This window comes from Budorcas taxicolor, chromosome 1 (assembly GCF_023091745.1).
Source record: "Budorcas taxicolor isolate Tak-1 chromosome 1, Takin1.1, whole genome shotgun sequence".
Classification (NCBI taxonomy): domain Eukaryota; kingdom Metazoa; phylum Chordata; class Mammalia; order Artiodactyla; family Bovidae; genus Budorcas; species Budorcas taxicolor.
The window spans coordinates 180945740-180968766 of record NC_068910.1 but is presented as its reverse complement, the minus strand read 5'-3'; the positions used below and the strand labels follow the sequence as shown (position 1 = coordinate 180968766).

General features: G+C 39.7%; 2 protein-coding genes across 2 annotated transcripts in view; one reads left to right on the top strand and one right to left on the bottom strand.

The window, feature by feature from the left end:
* The window catches only part of MED12L (mediator complex subunit 12L), a 354867-nt gene that overhangs the window by 117007 nt on the left and 214833 nt on the right, over window positions 1-23027 (top strand). The gene's annotated exons all lie outside the window — the stretch shown is intronic.
* Window positions 14851-15864, bottom strand: P2RY14 (purinergic receptor P2Y14). Its single transcript, XM_052636433.1, has one exon. The coding sequence runs from the start codon at window positions 15862-15864 to the stop codon at window positions 14851-14853; it is 1014 nt and encodes a 337-aa protein (XP_052492393.1).

The window sequence follows — 23027 nt, the reverse complement described above, 5'->3', positions numbered from 1 at the left end:
AATATTTTACATTAAATCTTTAAAACCCAGTGTGTACTTTGCATTTACAGCACAAGTCAGTTTGAACTGGTCACATTTCAAAAGCTTAAGGAGTAAAATTGTGCTGTTTTATGCATGTAGTGCAACAGTTAGTAAAATGTGTCAGTAATTTTTATATTGAGCATATATTGAAATGATATTTTTGATACATTAGGTTAACTATATTATTAAAATTATTTTCTCCTGCTTTTGCTTTTTTAAGTGTAGCTGCAAGATAGTTTTAAAATAGCTTTGTGGTTTGCTTTGTATTTCTCTTAAACAGTGCTTGCATAGATGTTTCCTTGTCAGTATTGGCAAGAAGTTTGACCAAGATTGTATTTTAAAGGCTTCTAGGGCAAGAGTCGGAGAAGGCAGTGGCACCCCACTCCAGTACTCTTGCCTGGAAAATCCCATGGATGGAGGAGCCTGGTAGGCTGCAGTCCATGGGGTCGCTAAGAGTCGGACACGACTGAGCGACTTCACTTTCACTCTTCACTGGCATGCATTGGAGAAGGAAATGACAACTCACTCCAGTGTTCTTGCCTGGAGAATCCCAGGGATGGGGGAGCCTGGTGGGCTGCTGTCTATGGGGTCGCACAGAGTCGGACACGACTGAAGTGACTTAGCAGGGCAAGGGTATATGATTGTTGGTTACAAAGTTCTCAGAAGCGAAGCTCAGTTATATATATATATAGATAGATGTATCAAAACATCTAACTTTAGCACTTTAGGGTTTTTTTTTTTCTTCTTTCATTGTGGGTTTCAAGGCAGTCAAGGCCAAGTGTATAAGTCCTGCCCTTGGAACCATTATGATCATCTCTGATAGTGACAAAGTCTTGTCATGTTCTCTCCAAATCTGGAATATTGGATGATGTATAGCGTAAGTTAAACAAACTAGGCTTCATAAACTCATGCCCTTAGGGCTGTGGCACCCTCCTCATGAATATTAAATAATTTCCTTCCTTTGATTTATTGATCAGAAGGTTTTGTGTTTTAGCAAGAAAAAAAATTCATGTGCAGCTTTTAAAAATAGCAACCAGTAACTTTAGGGGCTAAGAAGGCCACTTCTCTGAAACATCCTTTTGAAAACACAAAAACTTTAGAAGCTTTGTTGAATCATTAATTCTCCTAATTATTTAATGATCCATTGGGTACATCTTGGGGTGAAACAATATGTAAGTGGATGGATAAGGCAGATGTATATAAAGCTTTCTAAATTAAAGGGATATTTAAAGAGAGTACATGTTTTTCCCATTTCGCTACTTGAGATAGGACTTGAGAGTCCAGGAATAACATCATTCTGTACTAAACTCAGTGATAGTCATCAAACACATTCTTTGTATCTGGTACCATGCCAAATACTTTACATGTACTGATTTAACTTTTTATTATTTCTATCATATAGATGTTGTCTCCCTTACCTAGTGAGCCCATATATTGGGTATATACTCTGAGAAAACCATGATTCAAAAAGACACATGCACCCCAGTGTTGGTTGCAGCACTGTTTACAGTAGCCAGGACCTGGAGCAACCTAAATGTCCACTGACAGATGAATGGGTAAAGATGTGGTACATATATACAATGGAATATTACCTGGCTATAAAAAGGAACAAAATCAGGTCATTTGTGTCCCTGTTTTATAGATGAGAAAGCTGAGGCACCATGAGGTTGAGTGGCACTTGCGGTTTTATAGCTGGTAAACTGTAGAGCCAGGATTCCCAGCCAGACAGTCTGATCTTAGAAGCCATGTTCAAAACCGCTTTGAAACTATGTCTCAGTAATAGTAATAATAATAGTGGTTATTGTTATTGTTTTGAGGAATAATGGTGCATACTTGATTTACAGTGCTGTGCTAATTTTAGTTGTACAGCAAACATATGTCTACTCTTTTTTAGATTTTTTTCTTTTTTTTTCACCTGTGTAAGTCCTCACAGAGTATTGAGTAGGGTTCCCTGTGCTTGCAGTAGGTCCTTATTAGTTATCTATTTTATATACAGCACTCTTGCCTGGAAAATCCCATGGACGGAGGAGCCTGGTAGGCTACAGTCCTTGGGGTCTCGAAGAGTCGGACACGACTGAGCGACTTCACTTTCGCTTTTCACTTTCATGTTTTGGAGAAGGAAGTGGCAACTCACTTCAGTGTTCTTGCCTGGAGAATCCCAGGAACGAGGGAGCCTGGTGGGCTGCCGTCTCTGAGGTCGCACAGAGTCGGACACGACTGAAAGTGACTTAGCAGCAGCAGTGTGTTTATGTCAATCCCAATCTCCCAGTTTATCCCTCCCCACTTTACCCTTGGTAACCATAAGTTTGTTTTCTACATCTGTGACCCTTTGTGTTTTATGGATAGGTTCATTTGTACCATTATTTTTAGATTCCACATATAAGTGGAATCATATGATACTTGTCTTATTTTTATTATAATATCAAGCCTTTACTAAGTGCATACTATTGTCAGGAACTATAGTCTAAAAATTTTCATGTAAAAGAGCAGAAATAGCATATTCATTCTTAATTTTTCCCCTAAATACTAATGAATGACATTTAGGCTCTGTGTGTTTTGATGTTTCATTTTACAATAGATACATTAAAAAAAAATTCTCCCTTCTATCTTTTAAGCCTAAGCCTTCTTTTTTTTCAGAATTCCTGTTTGTAGTCTCTCCATGTCATCTGCACTGTCTTCCTCCCAACTCTGTAGTTTAATTGGTGGGACCCCTGCCGTTCTGGGAGCACTTCCTTCCTTCCTTTGTACTTTTTGTTGTGATAGGATTTGGGGCTCATAGGACTGCCAGGATGCAGGGAACCCTTATTTGTAACATTTGGTTCAGTCCCTGGGTTTGAGGACACTGAGGTCTGGCACCTGGGTGTTGGACAGTGTTCCCTGGCTTGTTGGAGCAGACTAGGGTCCCACCTTGTTGATCATTTTCTAGGCTCTCTGCCTTTATCCTTCCCAGCCCCGATCCTGCCTATCCTAAATGCCTAAAGGAAGCCCTTCAGATCTGAAGTCTGTTCTAGGTTTTACTGATATCCTTATGACTTGACTTTTGCTAATAACCATTTATTTATTAACCATTTATTCTGAGTGTTCTTTTGTTCTCTGGGTCAAAAGCTAGTGTCAATGTAGATGAACCGTCACCTCCCACCTTTGCTCATTGTTCCTTTACAGAGGTGCTAGGATTTTGGCCTAGGCCCTTGTATTTCAAATGCTACATTATGATCGTAACATATAATACATTTCTTTGAGTGTCCCTATTGCTCCTATGGTAAAGTCTCATTTTATAGATGACTATGTGGTAAAGAGAGGATTAGAGAATTAATTAGTTTTGATCAGTTAGCCTACTGTTATCTGGAACTGACCAGCGGAGGGTAATTTATTTACAAATAATTACAATGTAACTATTCACTCCATAGTGCTTGAGAGTCAGGCAGGGCCTCCCAGTTGTTTTTCTTGAACCTCCCGCTAGCTTGCAGTGAAGCCCAAATTTCTCATTTAAAACTTTTGGTCATATCAAAAATTTAACAGTTGTTAAATTATACTATAATAGCATTCTGTGTTTTCCATCATGAATTTGAAAACTAAGTGCTCGATGAATATATTTTTTTAAGTAAATATTAGCCTATGGACATCTGAGGTGCCCATGTGTATTCTAGCAAAATCAAGAAGAGATTTCTAGTGTTTCCTTTGTTTGAGAGTGCCCATTGCTTAGACCCTCATGAGATAACTCATTAGTTGTTCTTTACAGAAGTCACAATGGAGTTTTCTAGATATTACCTATCACAGTGTTTGTAGAGCCCTGTTGTGCCCTGTGGTGAAGAAATACAACATAGCCTTCATCCATTCCGTTTTAAAATCGAGTTACTGACTAGTTAGGCTTTCCCATCAGGAAGTAGTATTCAGTGTTGTGTGAATTAAGCTGTCTTTCTGAAAGGGATGGATGAGGTCTTCAGGTAGAAGAAAATTACAGTGTAGTTCACACTGAGAATCTATTTGGAGTTTAATAATTGGTGCCTTCTTGCACAGCAGCCTTATTACATGTTGGCATTTTCAGCTCACATGGTTTAAGCACTGAAAATCATAGATTCCCTGCCATGTAAAGACACTGAATATATTAAGTATTTAGGAAGACATACCTGGAGGTGTATTCTCTGTGCTTCAGCGGGCCTTGCTCCAAGTCTTCAGAGAAACATGAGCTGTTTGGCTAGCCTCAGCGGTAGTAGGCCCGCTGCAGGACTGCCGGCTGCACTAAAAATTTCCTTTCCTTTTTGTGTGGTTTTAAAATGTTGCATATTGACGTAGATGAAACTGTGGTTTTGCAGATAGTTTAACTGTATTTTTTTCTTTTCTTTTAAAAAATTTTACCTTTATGAAAGCCTCCTCAAGAAGTTCTTTTCAATTTTGTACAAGGTTTCTTCAACAATTAAGATTTGTTTGTTCTTGTAGAGGAAATATTTTTATTCATCTGTTGTAATACCTATGTTTTTTTGTAATCACCCAAGCTGTGTTTTTCATCATAACAATATTAAAGAATGCCAATTTTTGCGTCTTGAATGGTGTTATGAGTTAAAGAAACCAGGTGTTTAAGCAAAATTTCTTTAGTATATATATAGTGACACTCATCAGCTTTCAAAATGATAATTTTAAAAATTGTTGCAATTTTAATACTGCTGTGAGACATCTGCTAACACACAAAAAATATGTGATTTAAGAGAGTCTGATACAGTGTATTTTTTATTTATCTTCATTTTTTGTTCATTTTAGAATAATTTGGAAATATAAGAGGAAAATCATTATGTACAGAGATAATCACGGTTAACATTTTTGCTACATACATTTTCTGGCTTTGTTTTATTTATTTATCTTAATCAATTACTCAGAACTTTTTTTTAGCTGTGCTCGGTCTTTGTTGCTGTGTGCAGGCTTTCTGTAGCTGCAGTGAACGGGGAGTATTTTCTGGTTGCCATTCATGGGCTTCTTATTGGGGTGGTTTCTGTTGTGGAGCACTAGCTCTAGGGTGTGCCAGCTTCGGTAGTTGCAGCATGCGGGCTCAGTAGTTGTGGCACACAGGGTTTCTTAATTATCTTGTGGCATGTGAAAACTTCCTAAACCAAGGATAGAAGCCATGTCCCCTGCACTGGCAGGCGGATTCTTAATCACTGGACTACCAGTGGTGATGTCTGATATATACATTCTAACATTTTTCGGAGTATGCTCACATAATCTCACATCATCTCACAGAGGATGAAATGGTGGGATGGCATCACCGACTCAATGGACATCAGTTTGAATAGACTCAGGGAGATAGCGAAGGACAGAGAAGCCTGGCATGCTGCAGTTCATGGGGCTGCAAAGAGTCGGACACACTTAGTGACTGAACAACAGCATGCCCACATAAAAATGTGACTATGTTGGGCACACTGTTTTATAGTTGGTAATTTTTTTTATTCAAAAATGTATTGGACCTGGTCTTCTAAGTTATGAGAGTAAACCTGCAATGTAGTTTTGTCAATTTGGCCACAACAGCATAATGAATTGAGACAGGTACTTAGTAATTAATAACTTGTATGAAAAGGGACCCTCTGGTGTACATTTAAATTAGATAAATGTTTCTTTGTCCTTTGAGGAAGTAAGTTGTGTGGGCCAAAGGTGATTTGTCAGGGCAAATCGTTGCCTGATCATTTGGGGTGGGGTCTGGTGTTTCTGTTGCTTCATTGACCTGGTAGGTACTTTGGTTTTGTCTCTTTTTCTCCTAGTAATTCTTAGTTTTCTAAATTATAGTCAGAAGCAGCTTTGCTACGATCTAAAATGCATTCCTTTGGTATTCACTCTTCAAAAGAAAAATCTCTAAAAGACTAAATGAGAACTGTCAAGCTGGAGGGAATTTAAGGTGGATCTAGGGAACTTTTGAAAACAACAGTCTTCTATAAGGACTCTTATGAAGACACTGTACATTGGTTTCAGATACACTGGTGGTCTTTCAAATTCAGGTAGTTACTATCATTTGGCAAAAGAATAATTTTTACATATATTGACTTAGAAATTAGTGGCAAAATGCGCCAATCTTTCTCAAACTTTGTATTTAATTTGGGTTAGGAACCAGTGTTTGGAGAAGGCAAAGGCACCCCACTCCAGTACTCTTGCCTGGAAAATCCCATGGACGGAGGAGCCTGGTGGGCTGTAGTCCATGGGGTTGCAAGGAGTCGGACACGGCTGAGCGACTTCACTTTGACTTTTCACTTTCATGCATTGGAGAAGGTAATGGCAACCCACTCCAGTGTTCTTGCCTGGAGAATCCCAGGGACGGGGGGAGCCTGGTGGGCTGCCGTCTATGGGGTCACACAGAGTCGGACATGACTGAAGCGACTTAGCAGCAGCAGCAGGAGCCAGTGTTAACTTTCATCATAATACGAAATGCTCTCTCTTTTAAGACACTGATATGTGCATCATTACTGGCTAGGACTCACTGAAAAATACACTTGTATTTTGTAGTAGTCAAGTTAAGTGAGCAGTTATGATCAGGGTTTACACTCACTGGGGGATGGCGAGGGTGAGATGGAAAGAATTTGATGAGATACAGGTGGCTGCCCAGCTGAGTGGTGACTAGTTTTAAAATATGGTGTGAAGAAACATTGGAATCAAAGGTTTTTGGTAAAGTTTATTTTTCTTTTTTTTAGTTAGACATAGTCATATGAGTACTTCCCTCTTCACTTTGGGGTATAGATAGAATTAAGAAATATGTTGAACTGTTTGTGTGTGTATGCACATGTGTGGGTCTGGGTTGCCAAGTATAAAAGAGCTGAAGTCCCTTAGTTCTCCATGTTCTATTTCCTTTTAGGAATAATGAGGAACCAGTCTTTTAATCTGGAAAAGGGCATGGCAACCCACTCCAGTATTCTTGCCTGGAGAATCCCATGGACAGAGGAGCCTGGTGGGCTACAGTCCATGGGGTCACAAAGAGTCAGACACGACTGACGTGACTAACACAACACACAGTCTTTTAATAGTGAAACTGAGCATGTTCTTCCTCATTGCTGACAGTGAGCTTGAGGCAGCCTGGAGTTTTGTGGAAGTTTCTTCACAGTGTAAGAAGCATTCTTTTTTAGCCTGCTGTCCACTGTTGTTTTTGTCTTTAACACTAGTTCCATTTGAATTTCCATAAATCACTTCTTTCTGTTTCATTAAAGAGAAATGCTTGTCAGTGGGTGTTTTCTTAGCGTTCTAGGAAATTGCGCATCATCACTAACCCAGTATTTCAGAAACCCAAGTGGGAAGAAGTGAGGGGAAGTTGTTTTTCCCCTACCTCGGTTGTGGCAATACTTTTTATTTAAGAAATGACGAAGCATTTACTTTAATGAATATTTTGTATGTTTAAAAATTGAAAGTAAATTGCCCCATGAATTGACAAAAAAGATCTTTTTGTAGTCTCTCCTTTATCCACACAAATGATAGTTTTGATCTTGTTGAATGCAAGTACCCAACAACTGTATTTCAATAGAAGCATCATTTTTAATGTGTAACATTCTTAAATTTGCTTTTCAAACATAGCATGGTAGCCTTTGGAATTAATAAGGAAGGGGGAAAAAAAAAAGATTGTTGGGGTAGGTAGCCACTGTCACAGCCAGGAACACATGTTTGAGAATTTATTTTCTTTGAAGAAATCTGTAAAATAGAGGAGCTTCATCTCTTTACAGATGGGGAAACTAGGACACGAGGGAAATTGAGGCCTTGTTCAAAGCTGTACAGTTAGACCCCAGTGTTCCCAGCACTGAATTATTCTAGTTCAAATGAAAGTGTTAGATGGAAAATGTGGTTACCAGGCTGCCAGGTCAGTCGTATCCCCCTCCTCCCACCTGCAAACACACACACATTTAGTGTTTACAGCTGTTTGAACTTTAGTGCCAGGTCAAAGAAAGAGGCTACCAGGTCAGTCGTATCCCCCTCCTCCCACCTGCACACACACACACATTTAGTGTTTACAACTGTTTGAACTTTAGTGCCACTGGGCAGTGGAACAGGCACCTTTGTGCCACACTTTCCTCACGGAGTTTGCAACTTGAGATGTTGACAGCTCAAAATAGTTTGCATCCTGAAGTTTTTCAATGATCTTCAGGCAGGAGGCTGTTCTTTGGTTAACAAATGCCTGTATCTGGAGCATTTCTCCAGCAGCTTCTGTCACTCCAAGTCATTCTTCTCTCTGGAGTCCTTGTGCTTTAGGTTTGCATTTTGAAAGTGTTTTTAAAAGGTGGATAATCCCCTTTCCCACTTGAATTAGTCAAAGACATTCTTTCCTAACTCTCAGATTGGTAGCTTCAGATCTGACAGTGACAGATGTGATTAGACAGAGTAGTTTTAAAGTGAGACGTAGATGCGGAGCTGCTAACAGGTTACCGTTGCTTTCTGCATTGTTTGTATTCTGCTTCAGTTTTCCCTTTTTAATGAAGTGAAGGGTAAAAATTTGGGGCTATTTTGAAGATGGATGGAGGTGTTTTGCATCTTCTTAAAATGTGAATTTGATTGTAGGGGTGGCTGAGTCTATTGTCATTCCCCTGTCTGGTGCTTTTGATTTTCTGCCTTTTTATTGGCTGCACAGTGTTATCCGATCAATATATGATTCATCTCATCTTTCAGTTGGGAGGTGTGGCTGCGCTATTTGGTCCATGGTTATCAAATAAGTAATAGCTGGGGAAGTCCCTTAAAAAGAACTTTTAAATGTTATCTTGTGTCTTTTTAGTCACTGAAGATTCCCCCCCCCCCCCCCCCCCCCCCCCCCCCCCCCCGCCTTGAGTGTGCTATGATCCATTTCTTGTGCAGTTTGATTAACAAGTGTTTAAAGTGCAGGGTATATTTTATGAACACTGTTGTTAATTTCCAGGAGAAGGTTTTTAGAGCAATTCTCCCTTGCCCTTGCTACGTGAATCTTTGTTTTTTGGTCAAGTGGTTAAGAAAAATTCTAGTAACTATTTCTTGACTACAGGCTGCCTCCTTAGTTTCCATTCTCCCGAAAGTGGTTGTTGCTTTTAGAAGGTCACAGAATAGAAGGCATGGTAAGGACAAGACAGGATTGAGGGGTTGCAGGTGGACTGTGGGCTGTCAGAGCCTGTGGGAATCCAGGAAGTGGTCTTTTGACCAAAGGAGTTGAAGAGCTGTTCCTGAGAAGTGAGGGAGCAGAGGTAGGCTGGGGGAAAGATGCACGCAACTGGGTTGTGGTGTGGGGAGGGTGTTTGGGGCTATCAGTCTGGGTGCACAGAGCGTGTGTGTGTGTGCAGGGTTTGTGTGAGGAAAAGGCTGAGACCAAATCTCGGAGCCCTCTGGTCCATCTTGGTTGCTTTATTTAGTAAGTGGTGGAGAGCTCAGGGAAGTTGTGTGAGGAGAGGTCAAGTTCAGTAGTACCAGGTGAGTCTGCGGGTACTGGAGTATATTGGGTTGGAATGAGAGGAGAAGTGGAAGACAAAATCAAGTTTGGGGGGTCTCACAGTCTTTTTAGGTGAGAGGCAATGAGGATCTGGAATTGGCTCAGAAGAGATGGGCAGTTGGGAACGACTGTAGAGGTGAAATCGCTGAGGAATGGGCCTGGCAGGATGCAGACTGTGGTCTTAGTTCTGGGATGGGAAGTCTGAGGAGAGAATCTGGTTTAGCAGGTAGAAAGACAAGTTTGGTTTATTGACTTACTGTGTGTTTAGTGTTACCTCATTATCTGATATAGCATAATTTGCTTTTTATTTTATCCCTTTTCATTTTGCTACCACAAAAGAAGAGCAGGTAACTTCCTCTTATTAGTTAAAACTAACACCATGGAAGGTGACTGGCGAAATAGTACAAACTCAGGCCTGGTTCCATCAGCTGCAGCCCTTGCACCCGCCCATTAACGGATCCCATACCCACAACTGTGGACATTCAAGTCTGTCAGCCAGCAAATCTCTTATATGGCACAAGCCTAATGTTTGTTTTTTAGTGGGGTCACTTACAAATAATAAAACCTTTCCACGTTAGCATCACCTAAAAGATTAATCTAGAGACTCTGGAAAACACTCTTAAACTAAGCTTTTTTTCCACTTAGAGTTGATAGGAAGTTTGTGCCATTATTTCTTTATTCTGTCCTTTGTCCTGTTGCTACTACCTATGTGTTTTGACTGTGGAAAAAAATTAACTTTATTAGTACAGAAAATATCCATGACATCAACAGACGTCATGCAAATTATAAACATAACAGATCATCATCGGCCCAGATGACATGGGATTTCCTTTGGGTAACAGCACTGTGAGGGTTTGTGTGTTGGGGTAGGAAAGATCTAATACTCTCTGGTTTTCAACAGTAAAAGCTGCTGCTTCCTTTTGGCCACCTCTTCTCTGCAAGATTTCAGTGACATATGGATCACCACTTTATGGCAGGACATCCTCCTGATAGCTTACGGTGTGAACTGTATCAGATTCGTGATCTCTGAAGATGGTTTAACTTCGGGACCAGAGACCAGGCTTGATCAGTCAAGAGCTTTTGTATAGCAGAGTTTTATTAGAGTATAAAATGAGACAGAGAAAGCTTCTGACATAGACATCAGAAGGGGGACAGAGAGTGCCCCCCCCCTTGCTAGTTTTAGCAAGCTGTTTTATGTCAGTTAGAAAGCTATCAATCAATTAAAAGAAACACTTCAAGGCTGACTGAGTTTCACCTGGCCCCTCTCCCACAATATGGATTTTTGAGATAGGATGGCACAGGTGTGTCATCCCCAGCCATAAAACAATTGATATGAATAGTGGTTTGTTGAGTTGTTAGCAGCCAAAAGTTAATTTTAGGTGGAACCAGTTTGAAGAAAGGTAGATTCCAAAGCAAATACATAGTTTCCTTAACATGACTTAAGAAAAACATTTCCATAAGAAAAAAGCATTGGCTTAAGTTTTGAGAAAAAGTTCAGGTGGAACCAGGTATCGTCATGGCAACGCAGAATTTTAAGAGAAAAAAATCTGACACTTGTAGTTTGTTTCCTCCTGGCGATTAAGGGAGAGATTAAAAAAAATCTGACACTTGCAGCCTATTTCCTCTATTTGAAGACCCCTGGCCTTCCTGCCTGTTAACCTCTCACTCCTGAAAGAAGCACTTTAACTAAACGTAGCTTGTGTTTGCCATAAGCCAGTTTTCAAAATGCTTCATTTCATAGCACTGCTTGTACGAAGTGATTAAATGTTGTATTTTTTTAGCTGCAGCAAATATGTATTACAAGTCTTGTTTATAAACTAGAACATATTACACAAAATAATTTAAAATCTAGTGCTAATCTCAGAAGTTTCTGGATTAATCCACTTTTGTTCTTGTCTATTGTGTTTTTTTATTGTAGCCGTGGACCTTTAAGTTTCTCTCTTAAAAAATGCTCATTGCTTTTATTTACCTAACTTTTCAATATTTGAATAAACTCCTTATGATCTGACTTCTAACTCTGATAAATTTCTCACGGAAATTCCTCTCGCTAAAGTCTTAAATGATCTGCAAAAGTTAAATCCAAAGATTTGTTTGTAATCTTGATCTGAAGTTTTTTTCTTCAGTTTTTAAATTGAAGGATAATTGTCTTATAGCGTTATTGGTTTCAGGTGTACAACATAGTGATTACTTTTATACATGACAAGAGGATCACCTTGATATGTCTGGTTTCCATCTGTCACCAGTGAAAAGTGAAAGTGAAGTTGCGCAGTCGTGTCCAGCTCTTTGCAACCCCATGGACTGTAGCCTACCAGGCTCCTCTGTCCGTGGAATTTTCCAGGCAAGAGTACTGGAGTAGGTTGCCGTTTCCTTCTCCAAGTGATCTTCCTGACCCAGGGTTGGAACCTAGGTCTCCTGCATTGCAGGCGATTCTTTACCAGCTGAGCCACAAGGGAAGTTCATATTATTGATTAATTTCTCTGTTGTACATTACATTCACATCCCATGATTTATTTACCGTATAACTGGAAGTTTGTTGCTTCTTTGAGCCCTCACTTGTTTCACTAATTCCTCCCCTCTGACTACCACCAGTTTGTTCTTGGTATATATGTCTGTCTGTATGTGTGTGTATGTGTGTGTGTATCTCACATCTTCTTTATGCATTCATCTATTGATGGGCACTTAAGTTGCTTCCATGTCTTGACTGTTGCAAATAATGCTGACGTGAACATAGGGATGCATGTATCTTTTAGAATAAGTGTTTTTGTTTTTTTAGTGAAAAGTACTGAGAAGTACAATTGCTGATAGTTCTATTTTTAATTTTTTTGAGGAACTTCCATACTGTTTTCCATAGTGGCATTACCCATTTACATTTCCACTGATAGTGCGTGAAGGTTCCTGGCCTTTTTGCTTTTTTGTTTATTTCCTTTGCTGTACAAAAGTTTTTTAGTTTGATGCAATTTGTTTACTTTTGCTTTTGTTTCCCTTGCCTGAAACATACCCAGAAAAATTGCTACAACCATTGCCAAAGAGTGTACTGCCTGTGTTTTCTTCTAGGGGTTTTATGCCTTCAAATCTTAGATTTCAGTGTTTTATCCATTTGAATTTATTTTTGTATATGGTATTGGAAAATAGTCCAGTTTCTTTCTTCTGCATATAGCTGCCCAGTTTTCTCAACACCATTGATGGAAGAGGCTGTCTTTTCTCCATTGTGTATTCTTGCTTCCTTTTTGTAGATTAATTGATTGTGTACGTATGGGTTCATTTTTGGGCCCTTTGTTCTAGTCCATTGATCTATATGTCTGTGTTTGTGCCAGTACCATCCTGTTTTGGTTACTATAGCTTTGTAGTATAGTTTGAAATCACGGAGTGTGATACCTCCAGCTTTGGTATCCTTTCTCAAGCTTATCTTGCCTTTTCAGAGGCCTTTCTATTTTTGTATAAACTTTAGAATTATTTGTTCTAGTTCTGTAAACAATGCCATTGATATTTTAATAGGGATTGCATTGAACCTGTAGATTGCCTTAGATAGTATGATCATGTTAGCAGTGTTAATTCTTCCAGTTTGTGAGTACCATACATCTTTCCATTTGTTTGTGTTTTCTTCAGTGTCTTACACTTTTCCAAGTATAGGTCTTTACTTTACAAATTCTGATATGCAGTAGCTGTTATTCAACTCTTGCTTCACCTATCCTTATTTGCATTGCATATTTTCCTGAAAAATACTGCCTTTCATGTTTCCGATTTGCTTAGCCACAGTGGTTACAGAGGCATTACTTGGTGGTTCCTATCTTCTTTTATACTTTCAGTTTCTCCTGGTGCTGCAGTAGGGGCATGTTAAACTTAAATATGTAATAATTTGCCCTGAACAATGGAAACTGAATAAAAACAAGCTACTTTCTTTTGCAAATATATTTAGCCAGACAAATGCTATAGCAAGCTTAGTTTTGCTGGGCATGCTTATGATAGAATTGTGATTTGTTCTTTTTGGAAGAGAATATTTGACCCAGAATTGGGAGCAGAGAGTAGAAGGTGGATACAGAGTGTGAAGACCTTCCCAGATCTTCCTCAGTTTAAAATGTGCCTTCTCACTTTTGTCTAAAATTTGATGAGGTCCTAGAACATAGAAATACTTATTTTGAAAAGTCAGTGGCAAATAAGATTTCAAAAGTACTCTATATAACTCTTACCTGGGTATTCTTATGCCTTCTTTCTGTGTCTTTTATTAGCATGTGTGATCGAGTGTACTAAAGAAACCACCCATGTCTTGACTGAGGAAATCTGGTACTGTTTTTTAATATCTTGACTACTAAGGGAAAAATTGACACTATGAAAAATATTTTTTATTAGTACATATATGATACAAAAATGTTTGAGAAGAACATTTGAAAGTTGGGCTAAATATCTTCAGGCAAGTTAATAGCAAAGAATTTAGCTTTGATAACTCACAAAGCCAGCAGCCATATCCTATATCTGCACATACGAAATTTGTTTTTCATAAAATGTGATATGTAAATTTTCATTTTGTGTGTAATTTATGGCTCATAGATTTTAGATTTTCTTTTTTATGAAGTCCAGTTGCTTTCTACGAAAACTGTTTCTTTCTGCTCCTAGAGAATAATGTATGTTGCCAGCCTGGGAGGTGTTTGTGTACATATGCCTTTTCCCCAGTCAGCCTGTATATATTTCTTTCCGTACCATTGAGCACGGGAAGTTGCTCGCAACCCATGCCACTACCTAGATTCTCTCTGTAGAGTTCACTTAAACATATTCTAAGACCAGAACCCCAGTCTCATTAAGTGGCTTAGCTTATCTTTATATAAAGAATTTAAAAGTTACCTTATCCTCAAAATGCTATCAGAGAAAAATTACACTTTTTGCTGCAGTATACAGAATTTATATCTGCTTTCCTTTGAAATGTGATGAAATAAATCAGTTGGGGATTTCTTAAGTAATTTTCTCAGTGTCTGCTTACCCAGGTTCTTCAAATCAGAGAAAACTCGACTTTTTCACAACAAACTGGCTTCTAAGTCCGTATCAACTCTGCCTGCTTTTACATTGGTCTTTAATGACCTTGTTGAAAGAAATTGTATAACTTGATCCTTGTTTTTAGAAGATACACCTGTGAATTGTCTGTATTGCTTCCTATGTATTTGCTGTTTAAAGTTCTGTATGAACTGACCAGACTACTGATTATACTTTTAAACCTTCTATTTTGATGGGATAAGATTAACTAATATATTATTTTTTTCTTTGATGTTACAAAAGATGCATGGAAACCTACCTGTTAACTTTATTATTCCACTAAATTGAATAGTAATGCCTAGAGATGATACTATTGTGGACATGTGTATTCATTTTGTCTTGTTATAGAATTGAAGATTACAGTATGCATGCATGAACTTTATTTGAAAGGAGGTGGGAATTCACAAAGTATCTGTGCTTTCTTGTATTATATTTTCCCTTTTGGTTTTGGAAGTTTCTGAGTCATGCTGAGTTTTTAATGGGATATGCAATTTCTTACACAAGACCTCTCTAAATGGCTGGCATAGAAAGAAATAAATAATGGGGTCCAGGCATACGTTTGCAGCTGACAGTAGCAGAGAGAATTCTTTCACATAGAACAGGATTTGTTTTGACTGACAGCTGTAATGAGCTTCTGTTTGGCTCTGTGTATAGGGGATTCTGGCAATGTGGTAAGGTACAAAGCAGATAAAAAACACGAACATAATGCTGAATATATTGCGGCTAGATTTCTTCTTGACTGATATGGAATTCTTTCTGGACTTGAGGTGGGACTTAAAGATCTTCTTTGTGATAGCAGTGTAGAAGATGATTAAGGAAAGAAACACAATCCAGAAGATGCCCACAAAGATGTAGCTGGAGGCTTTGTGCCACTTGAGGCCCAGGTCACTCTTAAGGTCCATACATTTCACGCGTGTGGCCTCTGTGACACTCCGATTGGTCAGGATCATATTGGGAAGGGCGATGAGCAATGTGAAGCTCCACACCAGCACTGACAGGAGTTTGCTGTAGCTTATGGACTGGATGAAAGAAGTCAAGAGAGGCTTCACGATTTTATAATATCTGTCAAAGCCAATGAGCCCGAAGAACACGATGCTGACGTACATGTTGATGTAGAAGAGCACGGCCGAGACCCTGCACACAAAGACTTTTACCTGCCAGAGGCCCAGGCCCAAGTCCCCCAGGATCTTGAAAGGAAAAGTCAGGCTCATCAGGAAGTCGGCAATGACAATATTCTTGAGATAGACGATGAAACTCTTGGAGCTAGGCACGTAGAAGAACACCCACCCTGACATGCCGTTGAGCAGGATGCCGGCCACAAAGACCACGAAGTACAGCATGGGGATGATCTGCTTGGTGATGAGGGTGTTCGAGGGGCAGGACCCCTCCGCAGGTGGGGTGGTGGTGGCATTCATGGTCTGGTAACTTCCTAAGGTGTGGCCTGCAAGGTGATGTGAAAGAGTCACTCAAAGGGCACTCACGACCTCTGAGTCGTTTGCTGAGAAACAAAAGCAGAGGGCAGTAGATAAAACCAAGTAAGTAAGTGTTAGTCGCTCAGTCTGCCCAACTCTTTGCGACCCCATGGACTGTGACCCACCAGGCTCCTCTGTCCATGAGATTTTCCAGGCAAGGATAGGATATAATAAACCCCAGCAAGATAGAACCAAGCCCAGCAAATTCTGGAAGCTAAGTTTGTGCTGTATTCGTTAGGTACCCGTCCCTTCCTCCCTTTCACCTTCTCTTCCTTCCTTTAGAAAAGGGAAGAATCGAGTAGACAGGTAACAGGAAGGAAACATTAGAGAAGCAGCAGGCCAGCCTGAGCACTGAGGTGATCATGGAGACCAGCATTTCCCTGAAATGATAGGGGTTCCTGTAAAACTGAGTTCTGGGAGTACTCATTTAAATGTAGCTTCTGAGGTAATAAAGCTATAAAAACAGCATCTGTTTCATAGTAGGTTTAAGAGCTGTTGTTACACAAAACCCACGCTATGTATATTTTAGACAGGCCCATGTCTTACAAGCATACACGGCCACATGTAACTGGTATTTTTGGTATAGGATTATGGGTACCTTTCAAAATTGAGATATTCTGTGTCTTTTCCCATTTAGAAGCAGATTTGCAATACTTTTATAAATTAGTAAACACAAAAATGATAGAAGTACCTTAAACATTCTGAGAAATGTTCCCCAAAGTACATTCTAGTCTGTATTGTCCAATATGGTAGACAATAGCCATGCGTGGCTGTAGAGGACTTGAAATGGGTCCAGTCCAGATTGAAATGTGATGTAAAATGCACAATGAATTTTGCAAACTTAGTATTAAAAATTATGTAAAATATCTCGGTATTTTTAATACTTATTACATGTTGAGATGATATTTTAGAAATATCCCATTCAATAAAATATATTATTAATCTTAATTTCACTTATTTTAAAGAATATGGCTACTAGAAAATTTAAAATTACATATATGGCTCTCATCATATTTTTATTGAGGAGCACTGTCCTGGGTATTACCCAGAACCTTCTGTTAGGGAATCTTGTGTAGTCTTCACAGATGTTGGACATAATGATTTATGGCCAAGGAAGATGAGGAGTGAGTTTTTTGAAAGATTATTTGATGTATCAAAGAAAATGTCTGCTGCCCATCTTATCTGTAATGGCAACATCCTGTTTAACCCTTCATTCTTGCCCTCAGGGTAAAGTTCTTCAGCTCTTAAACCCTGAGCTACCAGAAGTCCCCTTCTTGGTCTGGTCCCAACTGATTCTACCTCCAGCAATGAGCTGCTGCTGTTCCGAATCCTCCTACCTTGCAGGCTCCATGATTTCTCTCACCTTGAATCTTTGCACAAACTTTCATTTGTGTGGAAGACTCTTCTGCTACCTTCTTGGTTGGCTACCTTGTCATCGTCCTTCCCTAAAGAAAGCTGTGACTTTCTTTAGGACACTTTGCTGCCTTGAGCCTTGGTTGCGGTGGATCAAGCGTGAGGGCCCTTGTATGTGAGCTCATAGTTTCGTGCCTTCTATCACAGCACTCGTCTCTTTAGGTGTTTGGTTTTTGTTTTCTCTACTATTGTAAGCTTTTTCAGGGTAAAAGGGATCATGTCTTTTTTTTTTTTTTTTAACCATTATATTCCTAGCATTACTTTAGGACATTAGATATTTAAAATATTTGTGAAATAAATGAATATACAATCTGGGAATACAAGACATGAATCCCTCTTAAGAAATTCACATCCAGTCAGGGATCATGGGAAAGAAAGATTATGGAGGACACTGGGTTCCTTGAGGATACAGAATGTATCTTATTCGTCTTTATTTTTCTTGTGCCACGTATGGTGCTTGCAAAGTGAGTGAAGGGTTAGGTCAGTGAATTTAAGCACATGTGAGAAGATGAAATTTGGAAATGTGAATATGAAATTCAGTCACGTTGTAAATAAAAATCATACTTGCAAGCTTTGTGTGCTACTCCTCACAAAAGAGTATCTTGCTTCTGTGTATTCTTCCTATGAGCATATGACAAAACTAGAAATATTTCTAGCCATTTGATTTTGCCAGTCCTTGGACTTTCTTTGGAGGGAAATCTAATGCCCTGTTCACTTGGATCTGATCATAATGGATTTGTAGTTGACTTGCTTCTTTGAAGGTCTTCTGTAGCCTGTTTTATATTTAGATGGTGAGTGAAGGGTCTATGTTTCCTATTGTAAACTGCTTACTGTGGCAGAGTCTGTATCAAGGAAATAATTGGTATTGTCCACTGAAACTAAGATGCAACTTAGTCTAAGAGCAGTTTCACAGAGCTTAAGAGACTGCCCCCAGGGGTTGCAGTGCTCGGGACACTGCCCCTCAGTCAGTGTGCTGCAGGGGTCATGTTGTGTATTCACTAATTGTTGGATTCATTGCAGTTTAAAATATAAAAATTTTTTAAAAAGCAGATCTCGTGCTCAATTGGTCAGTCATTTCCAACTCTTTGTGACCCCATGGACTTCAGCCTGCCAAGCTCCTCTGTCCATGGGGATTCTCGAGGCAAAAATACTGAAGTGGGTAGCCTGTCCCTTCTCCAGGGATCTTCCCTAACCAGGAATCGAACTGGGGTTCTTACATTGCAAGCAGATTCTTTACCAGCTGAGCTACCAGGGAAGCCCTAGTACATTGTAGAGAGAAATATTAAATATTTAATGTGTAATTACATGCTGAAGAATTTCCAGAAATTATTTAATGAGTGCCAACTTTTTCTTTTTAGAATAATTACAGAAGCCAACATATAGAGGAAAACAATAGAATAGGAAAGACTAGAGATCTCTTCAAGATAATTAGAGATACCAAGGGAACATTTCATGCAAAAATGGGCTCAATAAAGGACAGAAATGGTATGGACCTAACAGAAGCAGAAGATATTAAGAAGTGGTGGCAAGAATACACAGAAGAACTATTCAAAAAAGATCTTCACAACCCATATAATCACAGTGGTGTGATCACTCACCTAGAGGCAGACATCCTGGAATGTGAAGTCAAGCGGGCCTTAGAAAGCATCACTACGAACAAAGCTAGTGGAGGTGATGGAATTCCAGTTGAGCTATTTCAAGTCCTGAAAGATGATGCTGTGAAAGTGCTGCACTCAATATGCCAGCAAATTTGGAAAACTCAGCAGTGGCCGCGGGCTGGAAAAGGTCAGTTTTCATTGCAATCTCAAAGAAAGGCAATGCCAAAGAATGCTCACACTACCGCACAGTTGCACTCATCTCACACGCTAGTAAAGTAATGCTCAAAATTCTCCAAGCCAGGCTTCAGCAATACGTAAACCTTAAACTTCCAGATGTTCAAGCTCGTTTTAGGAAAGGCAGAAGAACCAGAGATCAAATTGCCAACATCTATCTGCTGGATCATGGAAAAAGCAAGAGAGTTTCAGAAAAACATCTATTTCTGCTTTATTGACTATGCCAAAGCCTTTGACTGTGTGGGTCACAATAAACTGTGGGAAATTCTGAAAGAGATGGGAATACCAGACCACCTGACCTGCCTCTTGAGAAACCTGTATGCAGGTCAGGAAACAACAGTTAGAACTGGATATGGAACAACAGGCTGGTTCCAAATAGGAAAAGGAGTACGTCAAGGCTGTATATTGTCACCCTGCTTGTTTAACTTCTATGCAGAGTACATCGTGAGAAACGATGGGCTGGATGAAGCACAATCTGGAATCAAGATTGCTGGGAGAAATTATCAATAAGCTCAGATATGCAAATGACACCACCCTTATGGCAGAAAGTGAAGAACTAAAGAGCTTCTTGATGAAAGTCAAAGAGGAGAGTGAAAAAGTTGACTTAAAGCTCAACATTCAGAAAACTAAGATCGTGGCATCTGGTCCCATCACTTCATGGAAAATAGATGGGGAAACAGTGGCTGACGTTATTTTTTATTTTTATTTTTTTGCGTTCACATATCACAGCAGATAGTGATTGCAGCCATGAAATTAAAAGATGCTCACTCCTTGGAAGGAAAGTTATGACCAACCTAGATAACATGTTAAAAAGCAGAGACATTACTTTGCCAACAAAGGTCCATCTAGTCAAGGCTACGGTTTTTCCGGTAGTCACATATGGATGTGAGAGTTGGACTATAAAGAAAGCTGAGCACCGAAGAATTGATGCTTTTGAACTGTGGTGTTGGAGAAGACTCTTGAGAGTCCCTTGGACTGCAAGGAGATCCAACCAATCCATTCTAAAGGAGATGGAAGGACTGATGCTGAAGCTGAAACTCCAGTACTTTGGCCATCTGATGAGAAGAGCTGACTCATTTGAAAAGACCCTGATGTTGGGAAAGATTGAAGGCAGGATGAGCAGGGGACGACAGAGGATGAGATGGTTGGATGGCATCACCGACTCAATGGACATGGGTTTGGGTAAGCTCAGGAGTTGGTGATGGACAGGGAGGCCTGACATGCGGTTCATGGGGTCACAGAGAGTCGGACACGGCTGAGTGACTAAACTGAACTGAACTGATACAGAATAATAGTGAAAAATTTCTCAGAAATGATTTAGCAAGAGCCACCGTTTCTTTCCTTTCCTTCTAGGAATGTGTATAAAGACATTTTCCACAGAGTCTTGTGACTTATGTCCATTTGAAATACAGTATGTCTGTGTGTACCCTAATGCCAGGTCTCCTTGGTAGCTCAGCAGTAAAGAATCTGCCTGCCAATGCAGGAAATGTGGGTTTGGTCGCTGGGTTGGAAGATTCCCCTGGAGAAGGAAATGACAACCCACTCCAGTATTCTTGCCTGGAGAATCCCATGGACAGAGGAGCCTGGGTGGGGTGCAGTCCATGGTGTTGCAAAGGGTTGGACACCACTGAACGACTAAACAACAACAACAACCTTGATCTCAAGGGTTGAGAGCTACGTGTTCTGTTTCCTCAGTGTCAAAAATTGAACAGATATGCCTTGCAGTGCATTTCACGCCCCCCTCCCTTCCTCGTTTGAGGTTGGTGGAAGGGGCTAGCTGACCCAGGCAGACTTCTAGAGCAGGAGTGCCTTCTGAAATGAATACTCAATCGTTGCTTGGATCTTTTTCTCCAAATGACATCTTCTTGCTCTTTTGGCCCGTTTCGAAGCAATGGCAGGTCAGAATCTTTCCATGTGAGATGTGTTGACTGCGGAAAGAGGGTATCACTGCTGCCTGTGCTGCTGTTTCGATACAGCAGAGGCAAATTTAGGGACAGTTTGCATGGGTCATGAGCTATAGCTAAATCCGAGACAGTGTTGGCAGTAATTTTCATGCTTTTAAGTCTGTGTTTCTTCAACACTAGTGTTGATGGCAGGGTGTTGTGACCTCCCGGTACATAATTTGCCATACTTGGTCTTGGTGTCTCAGGGTGTGGCAGTCTTCTCTGCAGTGATGGATCAAGAGATGTGTGGAAAAAGAACTATCTTAAGGTATCTGTAGCAGGTGAGGCCAGTTAGACATGGAGATCAAAAGGCAGGAATACATGTGAGATGAAAAATAGGACACGATGATAATAGAGAGAAGTGTTACTTTGACCTTGTAACTTCTGTCCTGTCTCCTCTCCTTATCTTAAGTATAGAGGTGATTTAGTATCCTGATAAAGAGACCTACTAAAACTTCAAACCCTGTCACAGATGGAGGAAATACTCACATATGGATGTTGATTTTATACTATAACGTAAAAAATAACCAAATAAATCCTAAAGAAAGAAGGTCTCGGTGTGGCCCAACAACACTCCCTTCCCTGCCTTAGGCTGTCAGCTGATGTACTGTTTCTAAGCAGCTTGTCCCAGCCCATTAAAGATGAGAGACAGGCAAAGGGGGAGAAGGAAAAAGGACAAGCACCTCTGGATGATGATCTACTGAAATACGGGGCATTCTGGAGAGCCAGTTTGTGGAAGTGTAGCCAGTCCTGCCCATGGAAGTTACTTCTGAGATTATCTCTGAATTTCTATAGTGAAAGTGGTCATTATGTTCACCTTAAGGCTTCAGGGGACATAAACAAAGCTCCCTGAATTCTTCAGACTTCATCTAAGAAGCATTTTAAGATAAGCCATAATGGAAAAGAATATATAAAAAAAGAATGTATACACACATGCACACATCCATTTATATTTGCTGTACAGCAGTAATTAACAGAACATTTAAATCAGCTTTGTTGTTTAGTTGCTAAGTCATGTCCAACTCTTTGCGACCCCACAAGCTGTAGCCCACCACCCTCCTTTGTCCATGGGATTTCCCAGGCCAGAATCCTGGAGTAGGTTGCCATTTCTTTCTGCAGAGGGTTTTCCTGACTCAGGGATCAAACCCGCATCTCCTGCATTTACAGGTGGATTCTTTATTGCTGAGCCAGCAGAGAAGCCCATAAATTAACTAGACTTCAATTTAAAAAAACATAAGGCATTCGTTATTGTTAGGTGGAAATCTTCCTCATTCCACAGATCCAGGTAAAGGAGAATGAAATGATGTGAAACATTTTGGCCTATATAAACCGTCACTTTGAATCTTTGGTCATATAAAGGTAAAATGGAATTTTATGGGACCAAAAGACAGCTGTTAATGTGTAGCAGGAGCCTATGAATTTCTTTCATCTTTTTTTGTACAACTAGAACATCCATGGCAAAGTTTAATTTTTTTCTTTGTTTTCTTCTTTTTTGGCAAAGTTTACTTTTAACCTAGATAGTGAGTACACTTGTCCCTAGTGAAATGTTAGGTCTCTGGATTGTGCCGCATTAATATTTTTGGGTTGTGGAGTATTTCATGTAACCTTAAGGCTCTCTCTTTGGGCAGAATTTAGTTGATCCAGGGCCAAACAAGGCGATGCTCACTCCAGAAATACATTCACCATAATAAAAGTTTGTTAATTACTCATCTTCTGTGTAATTTCATGCATTGAACCAATCTTCTCTTAAAACAGACCACCTTCCAGTGTTTTAATTGTGTGCTATAATTCTACTTTTTCTGAAGAAGAGATATTATTCCATCATAATATTTTGATGAAATTAACAAAGCTCTTGACGACATTAAAGTATTTCTTCAATTACCTTTTTAAAAATTTGGACCAATATGAGGTTTCCTTT

Coding starts and splice junctions, on each gene's coding strand:
- P2RY14 (XM_052636433.1), bottom strand. CDS start 15,864: ATGAATGCCACCACCACCCCACCTGCGGAGGGGTCCTGCCCCTCGAAC.